This window comes from Phaseolus vulgaris, chromosome 2, assembly GCF_051622355.1.
Source record: "Phaseolus vulgaris cultivar YP4 chromosome 2, ASM5162235v1, whole genome shotgun sequence".
Lineage (NCBI taxonomy): Eukaryota > Viridiplantae > Streptophyta > Magnoliopsida > Fabales > Fabaceae > Phaseolus > Phaseolus vulgaris.
In genome coordinates this window covers 39,213,575-39,239,748 of record NC_143499.1, presented here as the reverse complement: position 1 = coordinate 39,239,748, position 26,174 = coordinate 39,213,575, and the positions used below count along the sequence as shown (strand labels likewise).

General features: G+C 30.3%; 3 protein-coding genes across 5 annotated transcripts; 2 read left to right on the top strand and 1 right to left on the bottom strand.

The window, feature by feature from the left end:
• The first annotated feature begins 476 nt into the window (after positions 1–476).
• Positions 477–6,481, top strand: LOC137811936 (kinesin-like protein KIN-14C). 3 transcript variants are annotated; one of them, XM_068613798.2, is made up of 17 exons: positions 477–692; positions 794–1,045; positions 1,133–1,277; positions 1,866–1,975; positions 2,066–2,218; positions 2,414–2,596; positions 2,931–3,107; positions 3,213–3,287; positions 3,402–3,548; positions 3,641–3,776; positions 3,877–3,986; positions 4,626–4,787; positions 4,871–5,070; positions 5,322–5,403; positions 5,470–5,574; positions 5,661–5,768; positions 5,921–6,481. In XM_068613798.2, exons 1-17 carry the CDS (start codon positions 669–671, stop codon positions 6,107–6,109), a joined length of 2,358 nt encoding a protein of 785 aa, XP_068469899.2. In that variant the 5' UTR covers positions 477–668; the 3' UTR covers positions 6,110–6,481. The 3 variants fall into 3 exon arrangements, with proteins under 3 accessions (XP_068469899.2, XP_068469898.2, XP_068469902.2); XM_068613797.2 differs by having other exon boundaries at positions 3,874–3,986; XM_068613801.2 differs by lacking the exon at positions 2,931–3,107 and having other exon boundaries at positions 3,874–3,986.
• Positions 6,482–7,988: 1,507 nt separating this feature from the next.
• On the bottom strand, positions 7,989–10,859 carry LOC137811937 (sulfite exporter TauE/SafE family protein 2). Its single transcript, XM_068613802.2, has 4 exons — positions 9,892–10,859; positions 9,204–9,338; positions 8,976–9,122; positions 7,989–8,529 (listed from the first exon to the last, which is right to left on the bottom strand). Exons 1-4 carry the CDS (start codon positions 10,777–10,779, stop codon positions 8,221–8,223), a joined length of 1,479 nt encoding a protein of 492 aa, XP_068469903.1. The 5' UTR covers positions 10,780–10,859; the 3' UTR covers positions 7,989–8,220.
• Positions 10,860–23,612: 12,753 nt separating this feature from the next.
• On the top strand, positions 23,613–24,868 carry LOC150029162 (uncharacterized). The gene has a single exon (XM_090298782.1). The coding sequence runs from the start codon at positions 23,756–23,758 to the stop codon at positions 24,866–24,868; it is 1,113 nt and encodes a 370-aa protein (XP_090154908.1). The 5' UTR covers positions 23,613–23,755.
• The last annotated feature ends 1,306 nt before the right edge of the window (positions 24,869–26,174 follow it).

Genomic DNA, 26,174 nt, shown 5'->3' with positions numbered 1-26,174 from the left:
TTTTATATTGCTCGAACAATAAATGTATATTGGGGTGAATTTATTTGATAATTCTATTTTTGAATATCAAGGAAATTTTAATTTAGCCTATAGATATACATGTTTTTTTTTAAAAATTCTGAGATAATAATCTTTCATATATTATCACGTTATACAAAACATAGACTAAAGTTGATATACTCAATACATAAAAAAGAAGATAATTTATCCATTTTAATGTAATAAATTATGATAACACATTGGTCATGGCATTTACAGTAACATTATGATAGAATGGCATTGACAAACGCCACACTATAAAAGGTAAAAAATAATAGAAATGAACGTGAGATATACAAGGCACACAAGAAAAGAAAGGAAAAATTTGAAAATTACAAATTTAATAAATTGAAAACTTTACTATTTTAAATTTTTTTAAATAATAGCCACTGACTATTATGAGAATTATTTATTTTCTTGTATAGTTGAAGAGCGACGAATGTGAACGTTGGTTTCAAAATTGATAATAATTTGAAAACAAGAGTAACAGCACTTACTTCCATAAACAGAAGAAGACGGAAGAGTACCTTGACCGCCAGATCCAAGTTCAAAATTCGCGCTCCACGCACTTCTCTCTCTGAACCCTAACCTACCAACTCGCTTCACAACCTCCATTTCCGAAGCCTCACATGGCTTCCCGCAATCAGAGTAATGTATGTAAAGCCTTTGCTCCTCCAAACTCAAATCTTTATTTCGTTTTCTTACAATCCAAACATTGCAGCATTTCCCTAAACCACTTCGTTTTTGCTTCCAGAAAAAGTTAGGCCCCGACGAAGCTACTCCGAACATGCGTCGCAGGGGCATCGGAGCTGAGAAGATGGAGCCACAGGGCGGTGCCGCTTCTGCTGGGAGGGCTAGAACACCGTTTTCCGTTGTCACCAATCGCTCCGATCTTAACACGACGAGTGATGTCACCGAGGCGGTTGATTTCACGAAGGAGGAGGTGGAGACTTTGCTGAATGAAAAGAAGGAAAAGAAGAAGGGGAATACCTATGATAATAATAAGGTTTGTTTTGTGATGTTCTTAATTTAATCAATTAGTCAACAATTTTTTTTCCTTTTGTTCTTTACTGTTTTGTGGTTTGTTTGGCAGAAAAATATGGACCAGATGACGGTTCTTATTAAGCGCCTTAAGGCCTGCGTTCGCTGGTATAAAAGGATAGAAGAAGGGCATGTTCAAGAAAAGGAAAAGCTTCAGTCTGAGCTAGAGGCTTCTGAGAAGAAGTGCAATGATACTGGTGAGTTTCATCTCTTCGGAAATTTTTGAGAATAAGTTGAGTCGATATGCTGATATACTATTGAAAATCTCTTAAAATTGCGCTTGAAGTATGCTAGCTACTATTTGTGCTGTACTTATGTGTTGAGCGGGAGAAGGTATTTGTATATTGTTGTATAGTTTGCTGTGTGGCTAGAAGCAGGTAGGGATTTAGGTGAAGTAGAGTTTACTCATAGATAGAGACGTTCGTTCTTCAATACACAGTGAAATAGTAATATGGCTATTGTAATCATTTGGTGATGTATTTAGCTTGTTGAGGGATTATATATTTTGTTTAGTAATTTTTATTTTAAATTTTCTGTGATTGACTCTATAGTCCTTTGCCCGAATAGAATTTATTATTTTTGGTTGTCAGACCATAAAATTCATATGGAAAGGAAAATTATTTTATGACCATACATTTCTGTTTTCTCAGAGATTGAGATGAAGAATAAGATTGACTCTATAGTCCCTTAAAGTCCGGATAGAACTTATTATCTTTAGTTGTCAGTTCAGAAAATTCATATGGAAAGCACAATTATTTTATCACCATACATTTCTGTTTTCTCAGAAACTGAGATGAAGAATAAGATTGATGAGTTGAAGGAGACTCTATCTGATTTGAGGATGAAAAATTCTTCTCTGGAAGAGAGAATTGTGAAGGAAGAATCAGATAAATTGGTAAAGCTGCCTGCTATCTTTGTTGTGGAATATCTCAAGAGAAGTTACTTTATTTCCCAATGATATATTTTTTTGTGACTTCAAATCTAGGAAGCGATTAATTGTTATGGTAAAGAAAAGGAAGTCAGAACTGAAGCTGAGAAAGTTCGGGATGAGAAATCAGCTGAGCTTGAGAAAGTTCGGGATGAGAAATCAGCTGAGCTTGAGAAAGTTCGGGATGAGAAATCAGTTGCTGAGAAGCAGGTGATTTAATGCTATATTCTGTATAAGATTATTATTGGTAAAATATTGGACTATTGAACTTTACCTCCGAGTTATACAAAATTATTGCTCTCTTGGGTAAATTCTGCACTTAAAAAAGATTTTCATGTTTTCTGTTATTTGAATCCTACAGCCTCCCTCATTATCTGTTCCTTTTAAAACTATTGAGTTTTGCAGGCCACTTTCTCACAGGAGTATAATATGAACTTACTGCAGTACAATAGTAGACTTCAATCTCAACTTGAAACATGTAACGAGGCCCTTAAACGAGTTGAAACAGAGAAAACAACCATTGTTGAGAGCCTTAGCAATGTAAGATGCCACTATAAGGCAGTGCAGGATCAGTTGTCATCTCTTAAAGTAAGTTGTCTGTATTTTCTCTCTTTCTCTAAAGTGTTGTATGATTTTTTGTCCGTGAACTGTGTTGTTTTGTGAATTTTTCCCACTGATTTGTATAATTTTTTAAAACCATATGAATTATTATGTGAACATTTTGATAATTATTTTGCTACATTGGGTGCGAAATGGAAGTGATTAACTGGAAATAGCTTACCTTTGTGAAGAACCTATTGTATTTTACTGGTACCGTTATTATTAGCATTAACTCCCTGTTGTCGTTGAAGTATCTTGATAGTCGCTCTCCTTTCTGTGTTCGTTGCCTTTATTTTTTCTAATTTTTTTAATTTTTTTTTAGGTTTCACATAACGAGCTTATAAAGCAGAACGAAGACTTAAAGAAAATTAAAGATCATCGTGACCATTTATTGGGACAAGTACATGAATTAACCGAAAAAGTAGTATGTCACGAAGAATATACTGGGAAAATATGTACACACTTAGATAAGTTGACGATTAAAACAAATGCTATTGAGGTTTGTTAATTTGTTTTGTTCACTTCTATATATTTTGTTTTTTTGGTTCATTAACTTGCACTTTTGTGTCCGGTGGATTTATGTTATTGTGGGGTTTCTTTATAGGAGACTTGTTCATCTCAAAAAGATCAAATACATATACTGCAGAAGCAGTTGTTTGCGGAAAAAGAAAAGTTAAAGGTAATGTCGTTGGTTTTTATTCTTGACATGGAATAGTTGTTTACCATATAATTTTCTAATTTTCTTGTTTACCATACAACTAGACCTGAAACAACTTTATTTTCTTTCTGTTAGAATGCTGATCTATCAGCTTCAGAAACAAGAATAGTGTTTGAAGAGCAGAATAAAATTATACAGAAACTACAGGATCGTTTGGCAGATAAAGAATTTCAAGTAGTTGAAGGAGAGAAGCTAAGGAAAAAACTGCATAACACTATTCTGGTATTGCTTGCTTTTCATATATATTTACTTTGGTTTTTATGATGTAAATCTCCACTTATAGGTCAATGGTTTCTAATTAAATTATATTTCAGGAACTAAAAGGAAATATTCGTGTTTTCTGCCGTGTACGGCCGCTCCTACCAGATGAGAATACGGGAACAGACACGGTTGTTTCTTTCCCTACGTCAACAGAAGCGCTTGGTCGGGACATTGAATTGTCACAAAGCAGTATATATACAAACATTTTTGTACAGCTATTGTATTTTATGATTTACAAATACATGCTTTGACGAGCATTACAATCCCATCCATTAATATTATTCAGCAGGGCAGAAGTACAATTTCACATTTGATAAGGTATTCGATCAGGAAGCTTCTCAGCGTGACGTTTTTGTAGAGATTTCACAGCTGGTACAAAGTGCACTTGATGGCTACAAGGTAATTTCTAGTTTGCCTCCTCTGTTCAGTATCTGTATTTGTGTGGCAGATCACAGTACACAAGAAATAATGATCAAAATGAGCACGAAAAAAAATAGCCATTGGTGTTGGGAACAAAAAAAAGTACCGTATCCTAGTGCCTATGTTTGGGACAATGATTTTCATTTTTTAAAATACAGGGATGACTTAGCTTTCGGATACTTTTTATTTATTTATTTAAATGAAACACAGTGCGTGTTGGATAAAGATTAATGTTATTATTATTGTTTGTAGTGTATGATTGTCTGTCTTTTGCCCTTTATAGGAAAAAATCATTAATTAATGATTACTTTGGTTGTTGTTAACTATCTCTTGTTGAGTATACTATCAACGCTTCAAGCACATATTCTTTAAATTTGTTATTTATTATGAACTTGTTCAAATAGACTATTAAGATGGCTGAAGACAACTCAGTTCTGTTTATTTCTTGAAAAGTTGTCTCAGTCGTGAGATGCAGAACAGAGGAGGAATGGGTCACATACAATTTTAAATATGCCTCGCACGAGGCTTATCCTTTTCATTCATATTTTTTCTTGTTTTTGTTTGTGTTGATTTGGGTCTAAAGTCTTTTGACACTGAGGGCAATGGTTACTATGGCAGGTGTGCATCTTTGCATATGGACAGACGGGTTCAGGTAAAACCTATACTATGATGGGTAGGCCTGATGCGCCAGATCTGAAAGGATTGATACCACGTTCTTTAGAACAGATATTCCAGACTAGCCAGTCTCTAAAAGACCAGGGATGGAAGTACACAATGCAGGTTAGTATACTGCATCTGATTTTCAATTTTCATGTGGCCACATCTACCGATGGAAACTGAAAATTTTAATTAAACAATTCCAGGCATCAATACTCGAAATATATAATGAGACCATCAGAGATTTGTTATCATATGCACGAAAGGAAAATGGTGCTTCCAGCAGCAAGCAGTACACTATCAAACATGATGCAAATGGAAACACACATGTTTCGGACCTTACCATAAAGGATGTTTGTAGCGCAGATGAGATTTCCTCCCTCTTACAGCAGGCTGCACAAAGCAGGTATATGTCTTCCTTGTTTGAAAAAGGTTCTTTGACCTTTCTGGATAGATGTGTGCAACAATGAATGTCAGATGACTAGTTATTTCTTTTCAACTAAACAATAGAAGCTGCTAAGTTTCTGTAGATGGTACAGTTAGAAAATCTAATAATAATTTATTATGGACACTGTGCTCTTGTTATTGGTCTACAATTGATGTATAATTGGATCATAAACAAAGAAAATAAAAAATTGTGAGACTCTTTTTTTTCAGGTCAGTGGGAAGAACACAAATGAATGAACAGTCATCGAGAAGCCACTTTGTCTTTACCTTGCGTATAAGTGGGAAAAATGAGGTACAATATTTTTGTTTATGTTCATTTTTTCTCCTGAATTATTTTGTGACACCCTCTATTTTATAGAACACTGAACAACAAGTCCAAGGTGTCTTGAACCTGATTGATCTTGCGGGGAGTGAAAGACTCTCAAGGAGTGGGGCAATGGGAGATCGGTTGAAGGAAACTCAGGTATCTATTGATCTGCATGCTATTAAGCATACTAACCATTCTACTTTTATTGTAATAACAGTGATTTTATTTACGGTCTCGTTTAGGCTATCAACAAAAGTCTATCGTCTTTAAGCGATGTCATATTTGCTTTGGGAGGAAAGAAAGAAGAGCATATTCCTTTTAGGAATTCCAAGTTGACGTACCTTCTTCAGGTTTGCCCCTGTTAAAATTTTCATTGATAAATTGATGTAGTTGCTCTTACTGTATTCAAATTAAAAACTGAAAATGTTATAACTCCTACTTAAATATGCTTAGTTTAAAATTGCTTTATTTTGTAATGCTTCTTAACTATTATTCATGGCAGCCATGTCTAGGTGGCGACTCCAAAACGTTGATGTTTGTCAACATCTCACCTGATCAATCTTCCACTAGTGAGTCACTATGCTCTCTTCGCTTTGCAGCCAGAGTCAATGCATGTGAAATTGGGATTCCACGGCGTCAAACTCATACTTCATCAACACGCTCCTCAGAATCCCGTTTGAGCTATGGTTAAAAGAGAGCTTTGCCTAACCATAGGTTTCAATCATGAGCAAAATTATTTTTGTTTATTTGTCCTCCCGTTTGAGCTATGGTTAAAAGAGAGCTTTGCCTAACAATAGGTTTCAACCATGACCAAAATTATTTTTGTTTATTTGTCCTGCTTTAGCGGCAGAATGAAGAAAAAATATATATTCCTTTTGCTGCTATTGTACGAGAGTGTAAAAGAGAATCTAGCCTTTTTGTGTAAATTGGTTGTAGAGGCTTGGCTTTAGCCTCCAGTGAAATATATGTACTACCAATACTTTGTTTATCATTCAGATGCGACATGAGATAATTCTTAATTTATATTTAGCACTTGCTATTCTAATGATTCTTTGCTAAGAAAGCATTCTTTGCCCCCAGGATGTTAGCAAAATTCTTGGTCCTTTTCTTCCCTCACTATTTAAGAGGTTAAGCTTCGTTTGGACATAATTTTAGATGACATCTGTAAGATGAGCCTTGAACAACGCAACAAGGGGGGCGGTGGGATTCAATCCCACTTGAGCAATTTTGTTTGCCGTGTATCCATTTATTTATATTTATAGGCTGGCTACTGAGATAAATCCTTCATCTATTCTAATAAAAGAATTTAGGGTAGGGTTGAATTGAATTGAATTTCTATATATCTTTTTATTAAATTCAATATTAAGTTTCTGATCATAAAATTTGTAATATTTTCTTAAAATTGATAATTTTCAAACCACTTTTTTAGACTTTTTTAAGATAGACTCTTATTTAATATTTAAAAAATATACATTTGGTAAATAAAATATTAAAATAAGTTTAATAATATTTATATTGCTATTTTTTTATTAATGTTACTTGATAATTTTAATGAAATTACATCTTGGGTTTCACATAAATACTTTATCAAGATTAAATCAGATTGAGTTCAGTTTCAATAAATCATCAACCTAATTATTTGGGTTGAATTAAGTCAAATTGAGTAATTGAAATATGACACAATTATTACTTTCAAGTGAATAAAAATTGATTTATCTGAATTTCAACCCTTACAACAAAACTCAAAATATGATTTGTCAATGAGGAATAATGAAATTTGATACGGATGAACGATTATTTCATATATATGGGTGTAAATTTTACATTAATTTGATACCTTATTTGATTTTCACAGATAAATAAAAGTATAAGCTTTACACTTAATATTTTTTAGCTTCTATCATGGTATTTTTAATCTTTTTTAATTCTTAAGTGTATAGATAATGTAAAATAGAGATTAAAAAATGTGTGTACAGTAAAAGGAATGATTTTTAATCATATGAATTAAAAAGGTGAACTTTGTATCACGGACTGCATAACTAAAATGATAATCTACGCTGTTGACAAATTGTTTAACATAAATAAGTTTAAATTTATTATGAATAATTAATTTTCAGATCATGAAGTTGTAATTTTAACATTAAGGACGGTATAGATTCAATTAGTGCAAAACTCAAATAACTTTTTAACTTTATGAAATGATCCTCAGTTACAGGATTATACACAAATGCGGGTAAACACACAAGTGATTAAAAGTTTAGAATTAATTCTTTAAAGGATTTGGTTTTCCTTTGAAGAGAAATTCACTTTTTCATAATTCCGGTAAAAGATACGTAGAGCATTGAAAACTGAAAACATAGATCTTCAATTTCCTCAATTTTCTTATGTTTTGGTGTTCTGATTCTTTACAGGAACTGTTGGGAGCGAAAATGAGACTCTTTTCAACTGTATTTTTTCATTGTAACATAAAAATCTTGTGATGGAACCAAGACCACCTGTGCAGGGTTTTCAATCCTTTCTTCAACCAACACTTTTTAGGTTCTTATTTGTGACAGAATATGTCAAGAGAATTTCTTTTAACAGATGACAACTTTCATTTATATGTTTTTCTGGCAAGATGTCACATGTTCTTGATCCGAGAATATCATAGGCACACAGTGTTCCCTAGTAAAGTGTTTTGCATTAAATACAAAAGGTCCAAAAAATTTACCTGATTCATAACTTTATACTCTGATGTTGACACTCAAATTTAGTGAGACATAACTAGCATAGAATGAGACACTCATTGAACAAAATTGGTTTTCAACATGGTAGTTTGAATCCCATGTATCTCCCTGATATATAGTCTTTCCATGTTCGAATCATTCCAAAGCTAGTCATTAGAACAACACTTAAAGTCATCACTATGCTAACCGAAAATACTATTAAGGATGGTCTTCCATAGCTTTGAATTGCTCTCTGCACCACTAACAACCCAAGAAGTGATGCAACAAAGCATATTATGGCCAAGATTAGGCCAGTCTCTATGTGATCCATGCCCAACAACAGGTATTGCAATGCTGACATGGTAGATGAGAAGAAAACCATGAAAGAACATGTTGCTGCTGTCACCTATGCAACAAAATAATTTGAGTGCTTAGTCAATGCCAGTTTATTAGCCAAGCACTGTAATCATTAGTGAGTTGATGAATTGGACTAGCCACTAATGCTTTATGTTAATCATCATGATGTGTTGCTTCATCTTGTATGGAATATAAGAATTTTTTTTTATCAATATCAACTAATTTTTCATCTTATTTAACAAAATCATCTCAAAGTACTGTTTGTTTTGATATCAACCACAAGACCTTTAAAATGGAACAAGTTTTCATAAATTTGTAGTTTTCCATCAAGTAACATAAAGGGGTAAGTTTATAAATGAAGTTATTTTTTAAATAAGATTGAGAAAAAAAATAAAATTAACTATCATTTTTATTCAGTATGATTATTGTTTTTATTATGTCGAAGATAGAAGGAAGTACATCTGAATCTGATGTTAATATGTTCATGAAACTTACCTCAGGAGCTATTCCAACATGCAGAAGAAGTGGACTTATCAGCATTCCACCTCCAATTCCAAAGACACCACCCAATATCCCTGCTAGCAGTGCCATCATTGGAAAAATAAGCTTGTTTGATGGTCCCCTTGAGGATAGGCATGGGTCCTGCATCCAATTTGATTGAATCAGGTTGTAACTTTAAGCAACATTCAAGTGTTAGTTTTCAGTGTATGATGTTTTACGAACCTCTTGCGTGAGATTTTGATCTTCATGGCTATCTTTTCTGTATACAATCCAAGCAGTGAAAAATAAGGCAAGAGGGAGTTGAGCTGATGAAAGAATCCAGTATCCCACACCACATGGCTCCATTGGAATGATACTCTATTATTACAACAATTGCATCACAACTTCATTCATCTTATGCATGTATAATCACAACTCCAAACACTATATTCCACCACAAAGAAAAGGACTTGAAATGACAACAAAAGAGAGAAGAATAGACAACAGAATTCTGAGGATTTGATTTTCTCTCACCTTTTGCTTTTAAAAATTATTTAATTATATGCTACTTAGCATCAATTTCTCATCTAAAATTTATTAAATTTTGAAGATTGTTTTCAAAGCAAATATTTTAAAAATGAAAAACAGAAACCAAGTAAGATGTTTTCACATATGTTTCCATCATTTTTCACTTCCTCAATTCTACACCCTGCTCCATTAGTATACCTTGCACCACCCTCCACCAGTTATCTGAGCAACTTTGCTTATGTACTAACTAAAACTAATTTTTTGAAACAGAAATTAAAGACACCCTCAATCTTGAATTTAGTGAACTCAGGGACCCTATTATTGTTCTCCTGCACTTATGCTTATTTATAACTGATCTATAACATCACTACACAGCCAAAAGTAAGGAAGAGTAAAATCTAACCTGTCCATATTTATTGCCACGAAGAAGATAGAGGGAGAAGAAAGTGAACCAGACCAAGAGTAAGACCACCAATTTCAGCAAAGGGATTCTCACCCTGATATTTTCTTCAGGAACCAGAACCTGTTCTTCAACACTTTTCATCCCTTCTTTTTCTTTGTTCACCTTCATTCCCCCTTCCCTTACTTCACCACCACCATGTTCTAATAGTCTGTTTTCAAGCCCCTCAAATCCATCATTTTTCCTCCTCTCTTCTGATTCAATCTTCCAAAACAGCACTCCACTGTTGCAAGTCTTTGAGGTAGACCATGTGAGAAAGACAGCAAACAGCATAGTAATCAACCATTCTGGGAATACAAGGTTGCATATGACTCCAATACTCACTCCTAGCAGCATACATGGTTCTGATAAAAGTGCTATGTCATAGTCAATCAATGACTTGCCACCAAATTTAGGACTTGTGGCACAAAGATTGCACATGACATTTGCAATAGACCCTCCTGTGACCATGAAAGCTGACAAACTTGAAGCTATTTTGAGGTCTAGGCCAGCCACAATAGTCAATATTGGAATGAAAAGTCCACCACCACCAATACCACCAGCACTGGATATAGAAGAAGCAATGAAACACAATACTCCTGCCAGCACTATAGGGCCTGAAAATTGAATCTGGGCTTCTTGGAATCCTTGTGCACCATTTCCCCATTCATATATTTTCTGTAGGAGATGTTTACTGCTAAGGACATCTAAAATAGTTTGTGCTTGTTCAGCATTACAAGGGTTGAAGGAGATGAAGGTAAGAACCAAACATGTGAGGCTGTGAAAAATCCTCATTTGTTTGAGGGTTTGTACAAAATTGTAAGGTGTATGAGTGAATAACTGAATGTGCATAGCCTTTTTATAAGGATAAAGAGGGAATGGTAACAGAGCCTTTTGAAAATAAGCAAAAACAAAAAGGGTCACATAAGACAAAGATTAGAAAAATGTGGCACAGTAGAAAATTGAGTTTCTTTAAGGATTACAACAGGTTAAGGGCAATGTTACAACAGATTACTCACGATTATATCTTTTATATCTCAATATACTATAAACCACCTATTTTTATTTATTTATTATATTAAATAGTTAATTATAAGAGAATTACTTTACTTTTTTTTACTTACTGTTTTTATTTTTTTTCATTTTATTTTTTAAGAGTTAAAAAAAATTATGTGGTACTTTTAGGCCTTCTAATAACATTTTTATGCATTAGAAATAAATAACTTACAGTAATTTTTTTAAACTTACTGTAGTAAAATTAATCAATTTTTCAACAAAGTAATAATACAATTTAGTAATAACTAACGTTTCCCCCTGTTTTTTAATTTATTACTAATTTATAGATGTTTCCCCCCTTTTTAATTATTATAATTTTAATATAATGATGAACCTTTTACCCTTTTCACCATGCTAACATCGAAAAGACACTACAACAGTGTCTCCATTGCTATGTTTAGATATTTCAACGCTGTTTCATTTTTTGAAGCTGCAAGACATGACGGTGTTATTTTTTTTTTCACCTTTTCTTTTCCTCCTTTCCTCTTAAATTGTATCACTTATTAGTGCATATAATATTTTTTTACAACTTTTGGTTAGAATGGATTAGTATCCCTATACTTTGTAGTTGATGTATTTAGTTCCTATTCTTTACAAATAAGATGGATTTAGTTTCTGATTACAACCATAACAAATAATAAATGAATGTTAAATTTTGAAACTATTACTAATTTAATTAAACTCAAGTGGACTTTTTTTTATATTTTTGGACAACAATTCTTAAAAGATGCATAAGTCACACAAAAATCTAACTGATGATCCCAGTATCTAATCCTCTTCTATTAATTTAGTTAGGATCCTTCAAATATTAATCAATTTTGATGAGCAGACATTGTCGTATAATCATGTATTGTATAATGATTATGTTAATTTTTATAGTATTGTGTAGTTTCTGTTAATGAATAAATTTCTTGAAATTGTAGTTCATTTTGAATATTGAATGAGTTACCAGTTACCACTGAAGTGCATTTTGACTTCACAGAAAAAGGGGGAAAAACAAAATCTAGAAGTGAACCAACAGAAGTGATTTTGTTTCGGTTGTGAAGATAAATAGAAGGGAATCTAAGAGTGACAATACAGGACAAAGAAAGTGACAAACTGGGAGACAAATAATTAGATAGAGATGAAGAAGTTAATTAATAAAATAAAGCAAATGATAAGAGAGAAGAAAAACTCAAAGTACTAATTTAATGCATATTGACTAACAATATAATTCATTTTCTTATCATCTTTCGATCATGTTTTATTACATATAGTAAATTTTTTAATTTCATCATGGTAATATTCTAAAAACCATGCATAAAATGATTTTTAATTCGACCTATCTTGTACCACCCAACTATTACTATTAAGTGAATCCAAAAAATTTAGAATAACTTGAAAATGTGATTTTGTTATAAAGTATTTATTTTCATATAAAATAGATTGAGAGAAATTTTACCGACCAAACAATTCCCTTCTTCGTTTTGGTCAGTCGGTATCTATATCTTCATTCACTTTTCATATTTGTTCGGTTAACTCTTTCTTTCTTCACTCTCGCTTCTTTCATAGGCTCTGGATTGAGAGAACACCTGCAAAAGTTACTCTGACGCTCAAATAAGTATTCAGTATCCAATGCTCGGTACAATTAATGCATAATAATGACGTACCATTTTCTTGAAAGTTGTGCTTATTTATATGTTTGTAATGAACATCGTTATTGTTGGGTCGAGATTAACGTACGGATATTGACTAGAGGTATATTACCTAGTTTTTCGTACAACTTAGTCTTGTTAATTTTCTTTTGAAAGTAATGTATTTTAAACATATCAATCGATCAGAACTAGGTACCGAGGCTAATAGGACCCGTCTAGTTCCGATCGTACATGATTGATATGTTAATAATCCTCAGTCATATTACAACAAGATAGAAAAATAATATTTTACTGAAATGGAACAATTTTAAAATTGTAAATTTACAGTTGTAAATTAATGTCTTTTCAATGTGCAGTTGTCAAAATAACATTTTCCTTTCTGATAACAAATTGATTAGTGAAATATCCAACTTATCTTTGGATATTAACCTATACCCAAAAGTTAATAATTATAACATGATTCTCTATAAAATACTTAATCAATATCTTTTTATTTATTTATTAAATACTTCTAAAATAAATTCCTAAAATTTTACTAACTTCAACATTGGAAAATCTTCTCCAAATTAACATTCACTCGATATTTTCTCAACAAGCTCTGGAAGATTCAACTTAATCAAAGTTTAGCTTCTTCAAAACCTCTCCAAATCCACGACTTTAACAACATATCTTTATCAAAAGGTTTAAGTATCAACATAAAACTTTTTCTACGCTATTATTCAATATAATTTATTGTATTGTTATATATTCAACAACATGTAAAATAAGTGGTTAAAATGATTTTATGTGATGTTGTGTGAAAGAACATGAAAAAAAAAAAAGACGTTGTAGTCATAAAAGGAGACTTGGAAGAAGAAAATTTAAAAAATTTGAAAAAAAAATGTAAATGCATTTAACTACCTCATTAATTACAAAGTTATAACTCTTACTTGGTATCTAGTTAGGACAATGCACATGCATGCCTACCATGATTTTGTTTTTTCTTAATGTTTTTTCATATCCATTTATGGAATTTGTTTTCATTCAATGTATTTTTTTATACTGATAGATTCAACCCATATCTAAGGGATTATTACATCTAGAAAAGAATTAATGCCAAAATGTTTTAAGAAGATGAATGTATATAAGTTTAACTTATAAACTATTAGAAAATTATTAAATTGAAATTTATTTTAGGAAAAAGAATTAATTATTATATGTGTCTAAAATTGATTTATATCTACTAATTTATAATTAACAATTAATATATATTATATAGCAGCAAGTGGGACTTGAATACCAAGTCTCTTGGAGAATGACCAAAGAAGTTTTAACCCATTACATCACTCAAGTTTTGTTGTCATGTTATGATTATTATTATACTTATTAGTATGATTATCAATATTAATATAATTATTAATATAAATATTATTAATATTATTCATATATTTAACATAATTTATTTTATTATTTTTATTCAAATTAATAACATTATTAATAATTAATAATATTATTAAATATTATTAATGTTATTAATATTATTAAATATTATTAATGTTATTGATATTATTAAATATTATTAATGTTATTGATATTATTAAATATTAATAATGTTATTAATATTATTATTATTCAAATTAATAACATTATTAATTTGAATAATAATGCTATTAATATTATTAAATATTATTAAGTATTATTAAATATTATTAATATTAATGATATTATTAAATATTATTAATATTAAAAATTATTAATATTATTAAATATTATTAAAATATTTTTATTAAATATTATTAATATCACTAATACTATTAATATCATTAATATTATTAAATACCATAATATTATTAAAGATTATTAATATTATTAAATAGTATTAATATTATTAAATATTAGCATAAACACTAGTTGGTGTGGGAATGAGTGAGAGTATACTCTTTCTTTCTTTCTATTGTTGCCTTAAAATAAGGAATTAAGGAAAGAGGGGAGAAGTTAGTTTGCGAATAAAAACTGTATTTTAATATTAGTTTAAAAAATTAAACAATAATTTTATTTTTTAAGTAATTCATATGAAATAACAAAATAAATATTGAAATAAGGATCAAAATAAGAACTAATTTTGTAAATAATTTTTTTTTATAGATTATTAATATTATTAAATATTATTAATAAAATTAAATATTATTAATACAATTAAATATTATTAATATTATTAAATATTATTAAATATTATTAATATTACTAAATATTATTAATATTACTAAATATTATTAATATTACTAAATATTATTAATATTACTAAATATTATTAATATTACTAAATATTATTAATATTACTAAATATTATTAATATTACTAAATATTATTAATATTACTAAATATTATTAATATTACTAAATATTATTAATATTACTAAATATTATTAATATTACTAAATATTATTAATATTACTAAATATTAATAGTATTATTAAATATTATAAATAGTGTTAATATTATAAATAATATTAATATTTTATTATATTACTAATATTATTAATTTTATTTATATTATTAATATTATTAATATTATTAATACTATTAATATTACTAATACTATTAATATTATTAATAAGAATATTGTTGATATTATTAATATAATTCTAATAATATTATTTATATTATTATATTAGTATTATTAATTTTATAATATTAATAATATGTATATTTATTATTATTTATGAACATTAGTTATAATTTTATTATTATTCGTATTATAATAATATTTTTGATATTATGTATATAATTATTATGATAATAGTTGATAGGTATAGAGACCTGTGGATAATAATTGGTAGGTAATAGAGATCTGTGGCTAATAATTGGTAGGTAATAGAGATTTATGGATAATAATTGATAGGTAATAAAACTGTGGATAATAGTTGGTAGGTAATTAAAAATTCGTGGATAATAGTTGGTAGATAATAAAAAAAATTTGTGGGTAATAGTTCATAGATAATAAAGATCTATGGATAAGAATTGGTAAGTAATGTTGAATTTACCTACGAATTCAGATATATGGATAATATCCGTAAGTAATGTTGTCTATAGATAATATCAGTAGATAATATTAAATTTCCCTACAGATTTAGATTCATAATTAAATTTTTTTTAATAATGTTGATTTTTTTTTGTGGTAGTGATAAAGTTTAAAGTTTGAACTTTTATATGATCAAAATTAGGTTTCTTAATATGTCAGATTGCGGTTTTGAAAAATAATTTGATAGTCATGTGTAAACCAGTTTTATATTGTTAATTAATGAAAAATCATAATTTCTTTACGCATGAAACATTATGTTAATATGACTTTTATGGTGAATAGTTATAAAAATCTTTAAACTTTTTATAAATTATTTTGCATTATCAATGCAAAATATATTTTCTCTCTAAGAATTGAAAGTTTTAATATTTTAAAGTTTAATGACCACAACTTACCTAAAAGTTAATGAACTAATGATTTATAGTTTATGATTGAATTACGGAGTCAACTTGTCTTACACTATCTTTTCATAACCTTTTTTTATATTTTGGATTAATCAATTTGATTTATGCATATGTTTGATTATTTCAAATTATTAAGACAAAAACAATATTTAAATATTGGAATAATCTTGAATTGTTAAATAATATTTATTATGAAAGTTAATATCGTGGTATTTTAATTATAATACATGAATATTTGTTATCGGTATTTTGATATATGGTGAGTTGAGGTACTTAATCCTGGATGAGGGCAACACTTGTGAACATATTAGATAATATTTCAGTATGCACAACCGTGACAAAACCTAATCGTCTTCTTATAAAACTAGTGTTTTTCCTCATAGGATTCAGAAAGTGACTCGTCAATGAAATCAAACATTTCATAAATTAATGGCAAACAATTGTTCATCCAATTGTTGTAATGAAAGCATAATTTTGAAAAAGCGACACTATATATTATTTATTCAACATTTTTTTTTATATTACTATCCCTTTCTTTATCACGTTAAAAATGTACTTTATTCCATACTTTTCTTTATTTTCTTACCAATTTTTCTTGGTATGGTAAAAAAGTAACATATTTGGTATTATAATAATAAAAAATTAATATAATTGAACATGAAAACTTTATTCTGGAAATAGGATAAAGCTCTCGAGGAATATTCATAAACAACTAAGAGACACGTGTTACCTTGATTTAGCATTGGAGAGGGATTCTAACTAGAACAAAACTAAGTATATAATTAAACCAAGAAGGAATAGGAAATTATTGCAAGTAGTTGGTGTGGTGAAATCCTTTGATCTTATTTAATATACTTATTTTTTTTATAAATGTCTAAAAATTGACAACAATATATTTTAGTGTTTATTCAATTAATTATAGTCTATTATCCACTTAAATTATTAAAGTGCATTTTTACTGTTTACTTTAATAGTTTAGTTCCATACATGACTTATCATTATATGATTTGTATCAACTAAATATGAACGAATGGTACGAAAACATGTGTCAAAATATTATTGACTAAATATTAAATTTAAAATATAAATAGATTATTTATCCTAAATCTAGTACGTCTGTGGCCTAAATAGTGTTGTAGATATAAAGAAATGTTAGCCACTTTCACTTTCAGTGAAATTTTAGATTGAAATTTATTAAAAAAAATATTCATTTTGGTTGATTTTACTTTTAAATTAGTAGGAAAAAACCCATTAAAAAAGTAACTGTAATTTATCAAAATTTATATTTTTTATGTATTTCAATAATTTATAAAGATATTTTAAAGTGTAGATAACATTTTTATCTGAATATAAATAAGAATTCGTAGAGAATAACATTTTCTGAGTAACATCTATTCATTTACAAGAATTCTAGCACATTATTTATAGATATTTTTCTACTTAAAAAGTTATTTATTCTTTTTTTTAATCAGCAATAAAAAGTTATTTATTCTTAAGTGACTATTATGCAAGTAGAAACTGACATTGTTTTTCACAATATTAAAAATAATAATTTTCTAATTATGAGAAGAGAAAAAAACGTAATCTTAAAGATGAGCAAACTATTCTCATAAAATTTCTATAAGAACATTTTTACCCAAAAATATATTAAATAATTTTTTGAATTCTTCTCTCTTTTACTGCAATTGTTTTATTTTTTTTTCCCTTTTTCTGCTTTTTTAAAATTACGTTTATTTTATAAAAACTGTTAATAAATAATTATTTTATTAAAGAAAATATTTTTTTTTTTTTTAGTTTGAACAAACTTACTTTATATCAAAAGCCTTGAAGTTGATGTAACTTCCAAAATATTCTTTACAATAAACTTTTCTATCTTATCCCACTGGATCATCAAATTAAATCAAGTGATGCAAAGATGATAAATGTTAATGAGAATAAGGGGATGGTGTTAGAGCCAAGTAGCATTATATATGAGAAAAAAGGGACAAAAAAAATATAATATAAATGACCAAACCTACTTATTTTCACATGCTGAGTAGGCAACTTCCCAGAGATTTCTGGTATCTCTTGGTGGCTGAATGGCTCTTCTGGTGCATGCATGACAAAAGACAAATCACATCTATGTCTTGAAAGTGCTCATTTTTTTCCAATTATTCAAAAGCCAACCTCATAGTGGAACCAAAAGCAGAAAAAAACCCTCCATTATATATATGCTTGTGGATTTTTTTTAAGCACTTCCAGAAAGCGATTTTAATTTCTGAAAGCCTCTTTTTCGATCGTTCAGCGTGCATGTCTTTCCAATAACGAGCCAAAAGTAGGAATACGTCCTTGTACTACCAATATTCTTGTTTTGCTACAATATATATGTTCTACCAAGTTTTAAAGAGTTGAAGAAATACGAGTGTGTCATTAAACAGTTCAATGATTTGGCTTCTTGTTAATTAGTTCGTGATTAATCTCTTGTGTTGTTTAATATCGGAAAGATATATATACATGTGGCATTTAATCCGAAGTTTGAGTCCATTAATTCATTGTATTAAATATTTATCAATAGGTGAAAAGCTAGAATTAAAGATATAATATTATTTTCCAAAATATTATTAAAGTTAGCATCTAACTTAGGGTTGCACCCTGTTACAGGCACCTTTTCCCGATCGATATCTCATCAATCTTCATTATAAATATCCACTAGTCCAAAATAGTTTAATATGAGTAGCAAACTTGGACAAGCTTTTGTGGTTATATAGCCATGTGAAGTTGTGCATACCAAATTTGTCTCTTGGCACTATGAAGTGACAAGTAAACACACAAAAGACGTAGAAGGTATGGGGGGTTGTCAGATTTTTGGAATGTAGACAAGATTTGTGACATTAGAATTAAATCTAAATTGCACAATAGGATGTATAAATATGATAGAATGGAACAAATTTATTATAAGTTTCAACAATTGGGTGCCACCAACCAGCCTTTAGAAATTGGAACAAAGTGTACTAGCACCAAGAATCGACATTCAAACGACAGAATATTGCTTGTACAGTAGCACATTATTATAGGGGCATAAAGGAGATAAACATTCGCTAGATGGAAATTTTGCGACACTAACTACGTAAATTATATTTACTATTATGAATGAGTTGATTGAGTAAAAAGAAAGTCAAGGTTTTACCTAGAACTAACTCTAATTGACATAATTAGTTTATGACTTCCACAATTAGATTATTCTCTTGCTCAATAATTGGAAAAAAACTGATCCAGACAACAAATTTGAATGGCGGTGAAGGTGATTAACACCTAAGTTAGGTTGTTGCTTAGTGTGAGAATACTTATTGGAAACATAAGAAGTTGGGAACTTTATGGATCGAATGTTTCAGGTGGGACATGATTCAATTTTATATTATTCTAATGTCTTAAATCTTCTGAGTGCTGAGTCATGTGATTACTTGGTTAAATCCTAACTTCTGAAGTTGTTGTCCAATTTAGGTTATTGTCTCCCAATCCAACTTGAAATTCACCTAAACGTAGTTTCCTTGTCGTGTGTAGTAAATAACGAAATCAATCTATTATGTAGGCCTTGTTTTGTAGAGTACCACAGGTGTCAGGAGAGCAAAGGATTAACTATTGGTAACTTTGTTTTGATAGCTCTATTTCTTTCATTCTGGATGGCTTTTTATGAAATTCTATTTTCAAATGTCAATGATGTGTACATGGAAATCATTTCAGTTCAATTTTGTTTTTTCTTTAATCGGATTTCCCTTTTAAAAACAAAACTAGCTTTCTATCTTACTGGGAGTAATTTTTTCTTTCAATTTTTTTTTGTGTATCAGTTTTTTTATTTATTGAGTATTGACAATTTACTAATAATTGGTTTTATATTATTAATTCATGTAAATAAGAAATGTTTATATTCTTAGAAGTTTTTCACCAAGATAATTACAATCAATTCTTCAGTTTTGGATCACTTCTCCCTTTGCACTTCTTCTTTGCTTTAGTATTTCATTTTTTTGTTGTTCACAATTTCCGGCTTGACAAACAGGTAGAGTGTATCTTTAAAGTTATACGATTATAGAGTCAGAATTGAATTTAAATGTCTTATATAAAAAAACAAACTCTCTTTACCTGTTCATCTTATCCCCTATTTATATTGCAATATATTGAACCTCATTGGTATTGTTGAAATTTTACTGTTTATAATTTTATTTACTAAGTTCAGATTTTGTTATTACAATTTAATTAATTACATAATTCAGAATTAATCTTAGATTTTATTTATAATTATTTTAGGTCTTATTAAAACTTAAATTGGACCTTGTTACTTTTTTTTTATTATTTACGAAATCTATTTTCTATAATATTGAATAGGTTTATTTGTTTTGACAGGATAAGAGGAAATGGTTTCTATTAGTTGAGGACAAAATTAAGAAGAATCATTAGAAAGGAGGAACTTAGGAGCAGTACTTCAAACTTTGAAAAACTTTGACAATGTAATGGAAAAAAAAACTACGGGCATCAAGTGATTCGGTGATGGATTTTGTAGTGAGGTAACTGAAAGTTGGGTGTGTATGAGATTTTTTGGATTTGGTTTTAAATGAGAGGTTTTGTTTTTTCTGGTACTTTTTGAGAGAGCTGTAGTATGGGGTGAGGAATGTTTTTTATATTGATTTTTGGCCAAGCTGTAAAACTTTGTTTTTAGATGGCTTAGTTCTTGATATAACTTTTGTTCTTCATCTGAATTTTATTTCCTCCTTACTTTTATCTATATCCATACAAAAAAAAAATACTAACTTTAAATTAGACTTCTTATATAAGAATTCAAACATCTCTAAATTATTTTTCTCATTTATAATTAATAAAAATACGACCACTGTACCAGAAAGACCGAATGTTCCAATAATTCCTACTAAAGCGGTCAATTCAGTTCCCTTTCTCCCATGTCCTGACTCGTCCAACTTATACACTAGTTTTACATATAGGTATAGGTATTTGGTGAGCACAAGTCTGCCCACTTTTAAGTATATATATATACTAGTTAGTTTGAGGTTCGATTAGAATTTGTAGGAGTTTCTATTCAAACTCTAATGATTCAATTTAAAAAAAAAAATTAGAAGATTTTAGAATAATATTCTGATGCTCAAATCAGTAAAAACATATATAAGATTTGAGTTAAGAGTATTGACAAATTTTTTTTTGAATATCATTTCATAAAATCTGAATATTATTTATATAAATCAAAGTATTATGTAATATAATTAGAATATATTATAGATAAGATAACGTTAATTGTGTATTTATAATATTGATACTCATAATATTTATCTAAATTAATATAATTACACTAATATAATTTTATATGTAGGAGTCTATAATAATAGATTAAAAAATTATAGTAATCTTAATCTTGAATCACCTGACGCATCGGATCAATTGAGATATGATCGACTAAATCCGAGATGGTATAATTATATGTAGGAGTCTATAATAATAGGTTAAAAAATTATGGTAATCTTAATCTTGAATCACCTGACGCATCGAGTCAATTGAGATATGATCCACTAAATCCGAGATGGTATAGTATATTATTAAAAAATTATGAAATTAAATCGTAAAGTAAATGAATTTTGAACTCTTTCATCTTCTTCTGTCGTATTATTTTTGATAAATTATTTATCTTTTATAATGAAAATAAAAATTTATGGGAAGGGGGCATGCCCTCCCTCTACTTGACATCACCTAAAATGTGGCCTATGCCCTCCACGTAATGGTTTCCCACTAAAATGGTCTTTAGTTCCACCTCCCCTATGCCCTCCACGTAAAGCTCACTAGATATAGATAACTCTGATAACCAATAATCAAAACGTGTACATTCCATGCTCTCACTAAGTCACTTCCCTTCATTAATTAGTTCCAATTTTTACACATGCCCAGATGCATTTTTCACCATTTGATCATGACTAATAAAGTGATAGAAACACGACAGAAATAAAATCACAGATGTAATGCTTATCAATCAACATCTGGCCCTACATATACGACAACAATAGTGCACAGGCTTATTATCTCATAATTTACAACTCTATACTACTCCATTTCATAAAAAAAAAAAACTACTCCATTCGAATCCAACATCTGAACTATATATCTCTAGTTACTCTGATCTTTTTAAGGAATATAATTCATCTTCAAAATATTTTTTAAGTCTTTGAGTCTTCTAGATTTGACACTGGAGGATTTCTGTATTGCTAGCTTTAGACTGTTTTCTAGGAAAGGAATATAATCTAACAGGTCGATTATAAAACTTACTGCTTAATTAATAACGTAAAAATAAAACTATGCCAAGATGAAAAATACAAAATAACTACGGAGATAATTGGAATTGGTTTGGAGATAGTCCTAGATTTAAGGAATAGATGATATTACTTAGGAGATGATAGAAAAAAAGACAAAGTAAACTTGTACCGGTGAAAGTAATAAAGAGAAAATAACGACTGACTTGGATAAGTAAGAGTAAAGGACAAATCTCGAAATATGCGGGTAAATATTTCGCAATAGAAATAACTTAAAAGATACACTCCCATAATTTTAGGAAACCACTACACATGTCTGATGAACCATTTATTAGTCCATACAGGTAAGGACCTAAGTCAACCTATAAATAGAATTTATGAGAGGAGAAAATGTACGTTTTTCATATCCTAATAGAACACACCAAAAATACTAGCACTAACTTGAGCGTCAAAGTGCAATGGCGGAGCACACAGCGAGAGGAAGAACTTCAAAGAACTTAGAGACTACCAACACGTCAGCAAATTGTATATCCAGTAGATAAATATTACCTGAACCCATCATCCATACAGTACAAAACTTGGAAAGTACACCTTTCATTAATTATAAAAAAATCATTCAACTCTAAATGATTTAACTAAATACCTCAATACAATATAAAATTACTTTATGATTATAAATGTTTAGGTGATAGATTTATCCATATGCATGTTAATAAATTTGCCCAGGTATCTTGTTATATGTTAATTATTTAGTTTATGAGTGATATGATTATTACAAAAACTTATGATATTAATAATAATTAATATTTCACTTGTAAAAAACTGTCATTAAATCTCAATCAAATACTTTCCAGTTGGTTTTAATCTTTAGAACCATTAAATTAAAAGAAAATAAAAAATAGTAAGTTATTCTTAAAAATACCTAGATTCCCTTTATCATTATTCTCTTCTCATCAAAAGTAGTCCAAATTTCAATTTTCCAAAAGCCTACCTCTAGTAAATATTTTATTCCACTTTAAGAGAAATCCATTTTACATTAAACTTAAGTTTGATGGAATCCTTTAAGGTTAATCCCTTGCTACTTGACACTAATAACTTCTTCTAGAACATAAGTAAGTTGTGTTGAAGTTTGACTAATTCAAAAGTCTAAAGTGAGAATAAACTAGTGGTTAGTATGTTGTGGATACCACTATAAATAGAGATTTGGTGTGTAAGCATATATATATATATATATATATATATATATATTCAAATAATAGAAAGTTTCATTTTTCTCCCAGTTTTGTATTCTTCTGCTTAAGTTTGTTTAGCATTCTTTTTCATTTCTTTTCTCCAACAAACTGGTATCAGAGCGTAGTTCAGATTCAAGGACGTTCTTGTGGGTTGATCTACAATGGGACACACCAGCGCAAACTTACAGTCGAACCTTCTTGTTCTTGATGGCAAGAACTGGAATCGATGGAGTATCCAGATGAAAGCCATTTTTGGCTTTCAAGAAATCACAGAGATTGTTGAAAATGGCTACCCAGAACTTGCTACAGATGCAACAGAAGCACAGAGGGTGGCACACAAGGAAAACAAAAAGAAAGACTGCAAAGCCATGTGTCTTCTTCATCAGAGTGTCGACGATGCACACTTTGAGAAGATTGCAGAAGCAAAGACGTCACAGAAGGCATGGCAGATTCTGGAGAAATGTCATCAAGGAGCAGATCAATTGAAGAAGGTGCGTCTCCAAACTATGAGACGCCAGTATGAGTTGATGCAAATGGAGTCAAATGAAAAAATTGCTCAATTCTTTAATCGAATCCTCACTCTCACCAATGCTATGAAGGCATGTGGTGAAACGATGACTGATCAAGCGATTGTTGAGAAGGTATTACGGACCCTAACCCCTAACTTTGACCACATTGTTGTGGCCATTGAAGAATCCAGGAAACTTGAAGAACTGAAGGTTGAAGATCTTCAAGGTTCCCTCGAGGCACATGAGCAGAGGCTCATTGAAAGGTCCACTGAGAAACCTGTAGAACAGGTTCTGCAAGCCCAGACTTTGAGGAAAGGAGGCTACGATGGCAGGGGTGGATTTAGAAACCGAGGAAAGGGGAAAGATTACAGAGGAAAGGGCAGAAGTTCTCATCAAGAACAAGAGAAGTCTGATCAAGATCAAACAGAAACCTCCTCAAAGAGGGGAGGATCCAATTGGAAAGGAGGTAAGAAGAAAATAGATAGAAAGAGAATCAAATGTTTCAATTGCAATAAAATTGGACATTTTTCTTCTGAATGTCAAGCTCCCCCAAGCCAGTTTGATCATCGCAGGAAACAGCATGATGAAGCTCATATGGCAAAAGAAGAAATGAAAGATAACAGGGATGAAAGTCCTGTTCTGCTAATGGTGACAACGGTGCATGAAGATTTGTGCCCGTCCGTTTTGTCTGCGTCTGTAATGTTGCAGACGACAAATACTCAAAAAATTTGCAGTGAGGAAGTTTGGTATGCAGACTCTGGCTGATCTAATCACATGACAGGCCATAGAGATTGGCTCATAAACTTTGATTCAAGTAAGAAAAGAAAAATAAAGTTTGCTGATGATAGAATAATTCAAGCCGAAGGCATTGGAGATGTGATAATCAAGAGGAAGGATGGTGGGAATGCGTTGCTGTATGATGTGCTCTTTGTGCCTACCATGAGTAGCAATCTAATCAGCTTGGGACAACTATTGGAGAAAGGTTTCTCAATAGCCATGAAGCACGGATTCTTGGAAGTCCTTGATGCTGAAGAAAAGAAAATCATGAAGGCACCGCTTGCATCAAACAGAACTTTCCAGGTACACCTTAATGTTGTTGAAACTCAATGCCTTAACTCCGAAATTCTATCTGATGATACTTGGTTGTGGCACATGAGGCTTGGTCATCTTAACTTCAAAGATCTTAGCCTCATGAAGTCCAAAGAAATGGTTCTTGGGCTTCCGTCTGTACACGTGCCTAAGAAAGTTTGTGATAGTTGCTTAATCAGTAAACAACCCAGATCATCATTCAGCAATTATACTGCATCGAGAGCCAATAGTTTACTGCATGTGATATATTCGGATGTGTGTGGTCCACTTGAGGTTCCATCCTTAGGAGGGAACAAGTATTTTGTGACATTTGTAGATGATTTCAGCAGAAAATTGTGGCTTTATCTTATTAAGGCTAAAAATGAGGTGTTTCCCATTTTCAAATCCTTCAAGTGCTTAGTTGAGAAGCAGTCTGAAAAATCCATCAAAATACTGAGAACAGATGGTGGTGGTGAATTTACTTCCAGAGAATTTGATAATTTTTGCATGGAAAATGGGATTGTGCATGAGATAACAACACCTTATACTCCTCAACATAATGGGGTGGCTGAGAGAAGAAACAGAACCATCCTAAACATGGTTAGGAGTATGCTGAAGAGTAAAAATCTGTCACACGAATTTTGGGGAGAAGCTGCAGCAACTGCAGTTTATGTGTTGAATCATTGTCCTACAAAGAGGCTGGAATTTAAGGTTCCAGAAGAGGTATGGACAGGGAAGAAGCCTTCAATCAGGCACTTCAGAGTTTTTGGTTCACTATGCTATAGGCATATTCCAGATCAAAAGAGAAGGAAGTTGGATGATAAAAATGAACAAATGATCTTCGTTGGTTACAACTCCACTGGATCCTACAAGCTCTTCAATCCTAAGACACGGCAAGTAGTATTCAGCAGAGACGTGCATTTCATTGAGTCAAGCCTGTATCCGTCCGATCAAAACCCAATGTTGCACGCGTCTGATCGTGAGAGATCGCATGCGTCCGGAA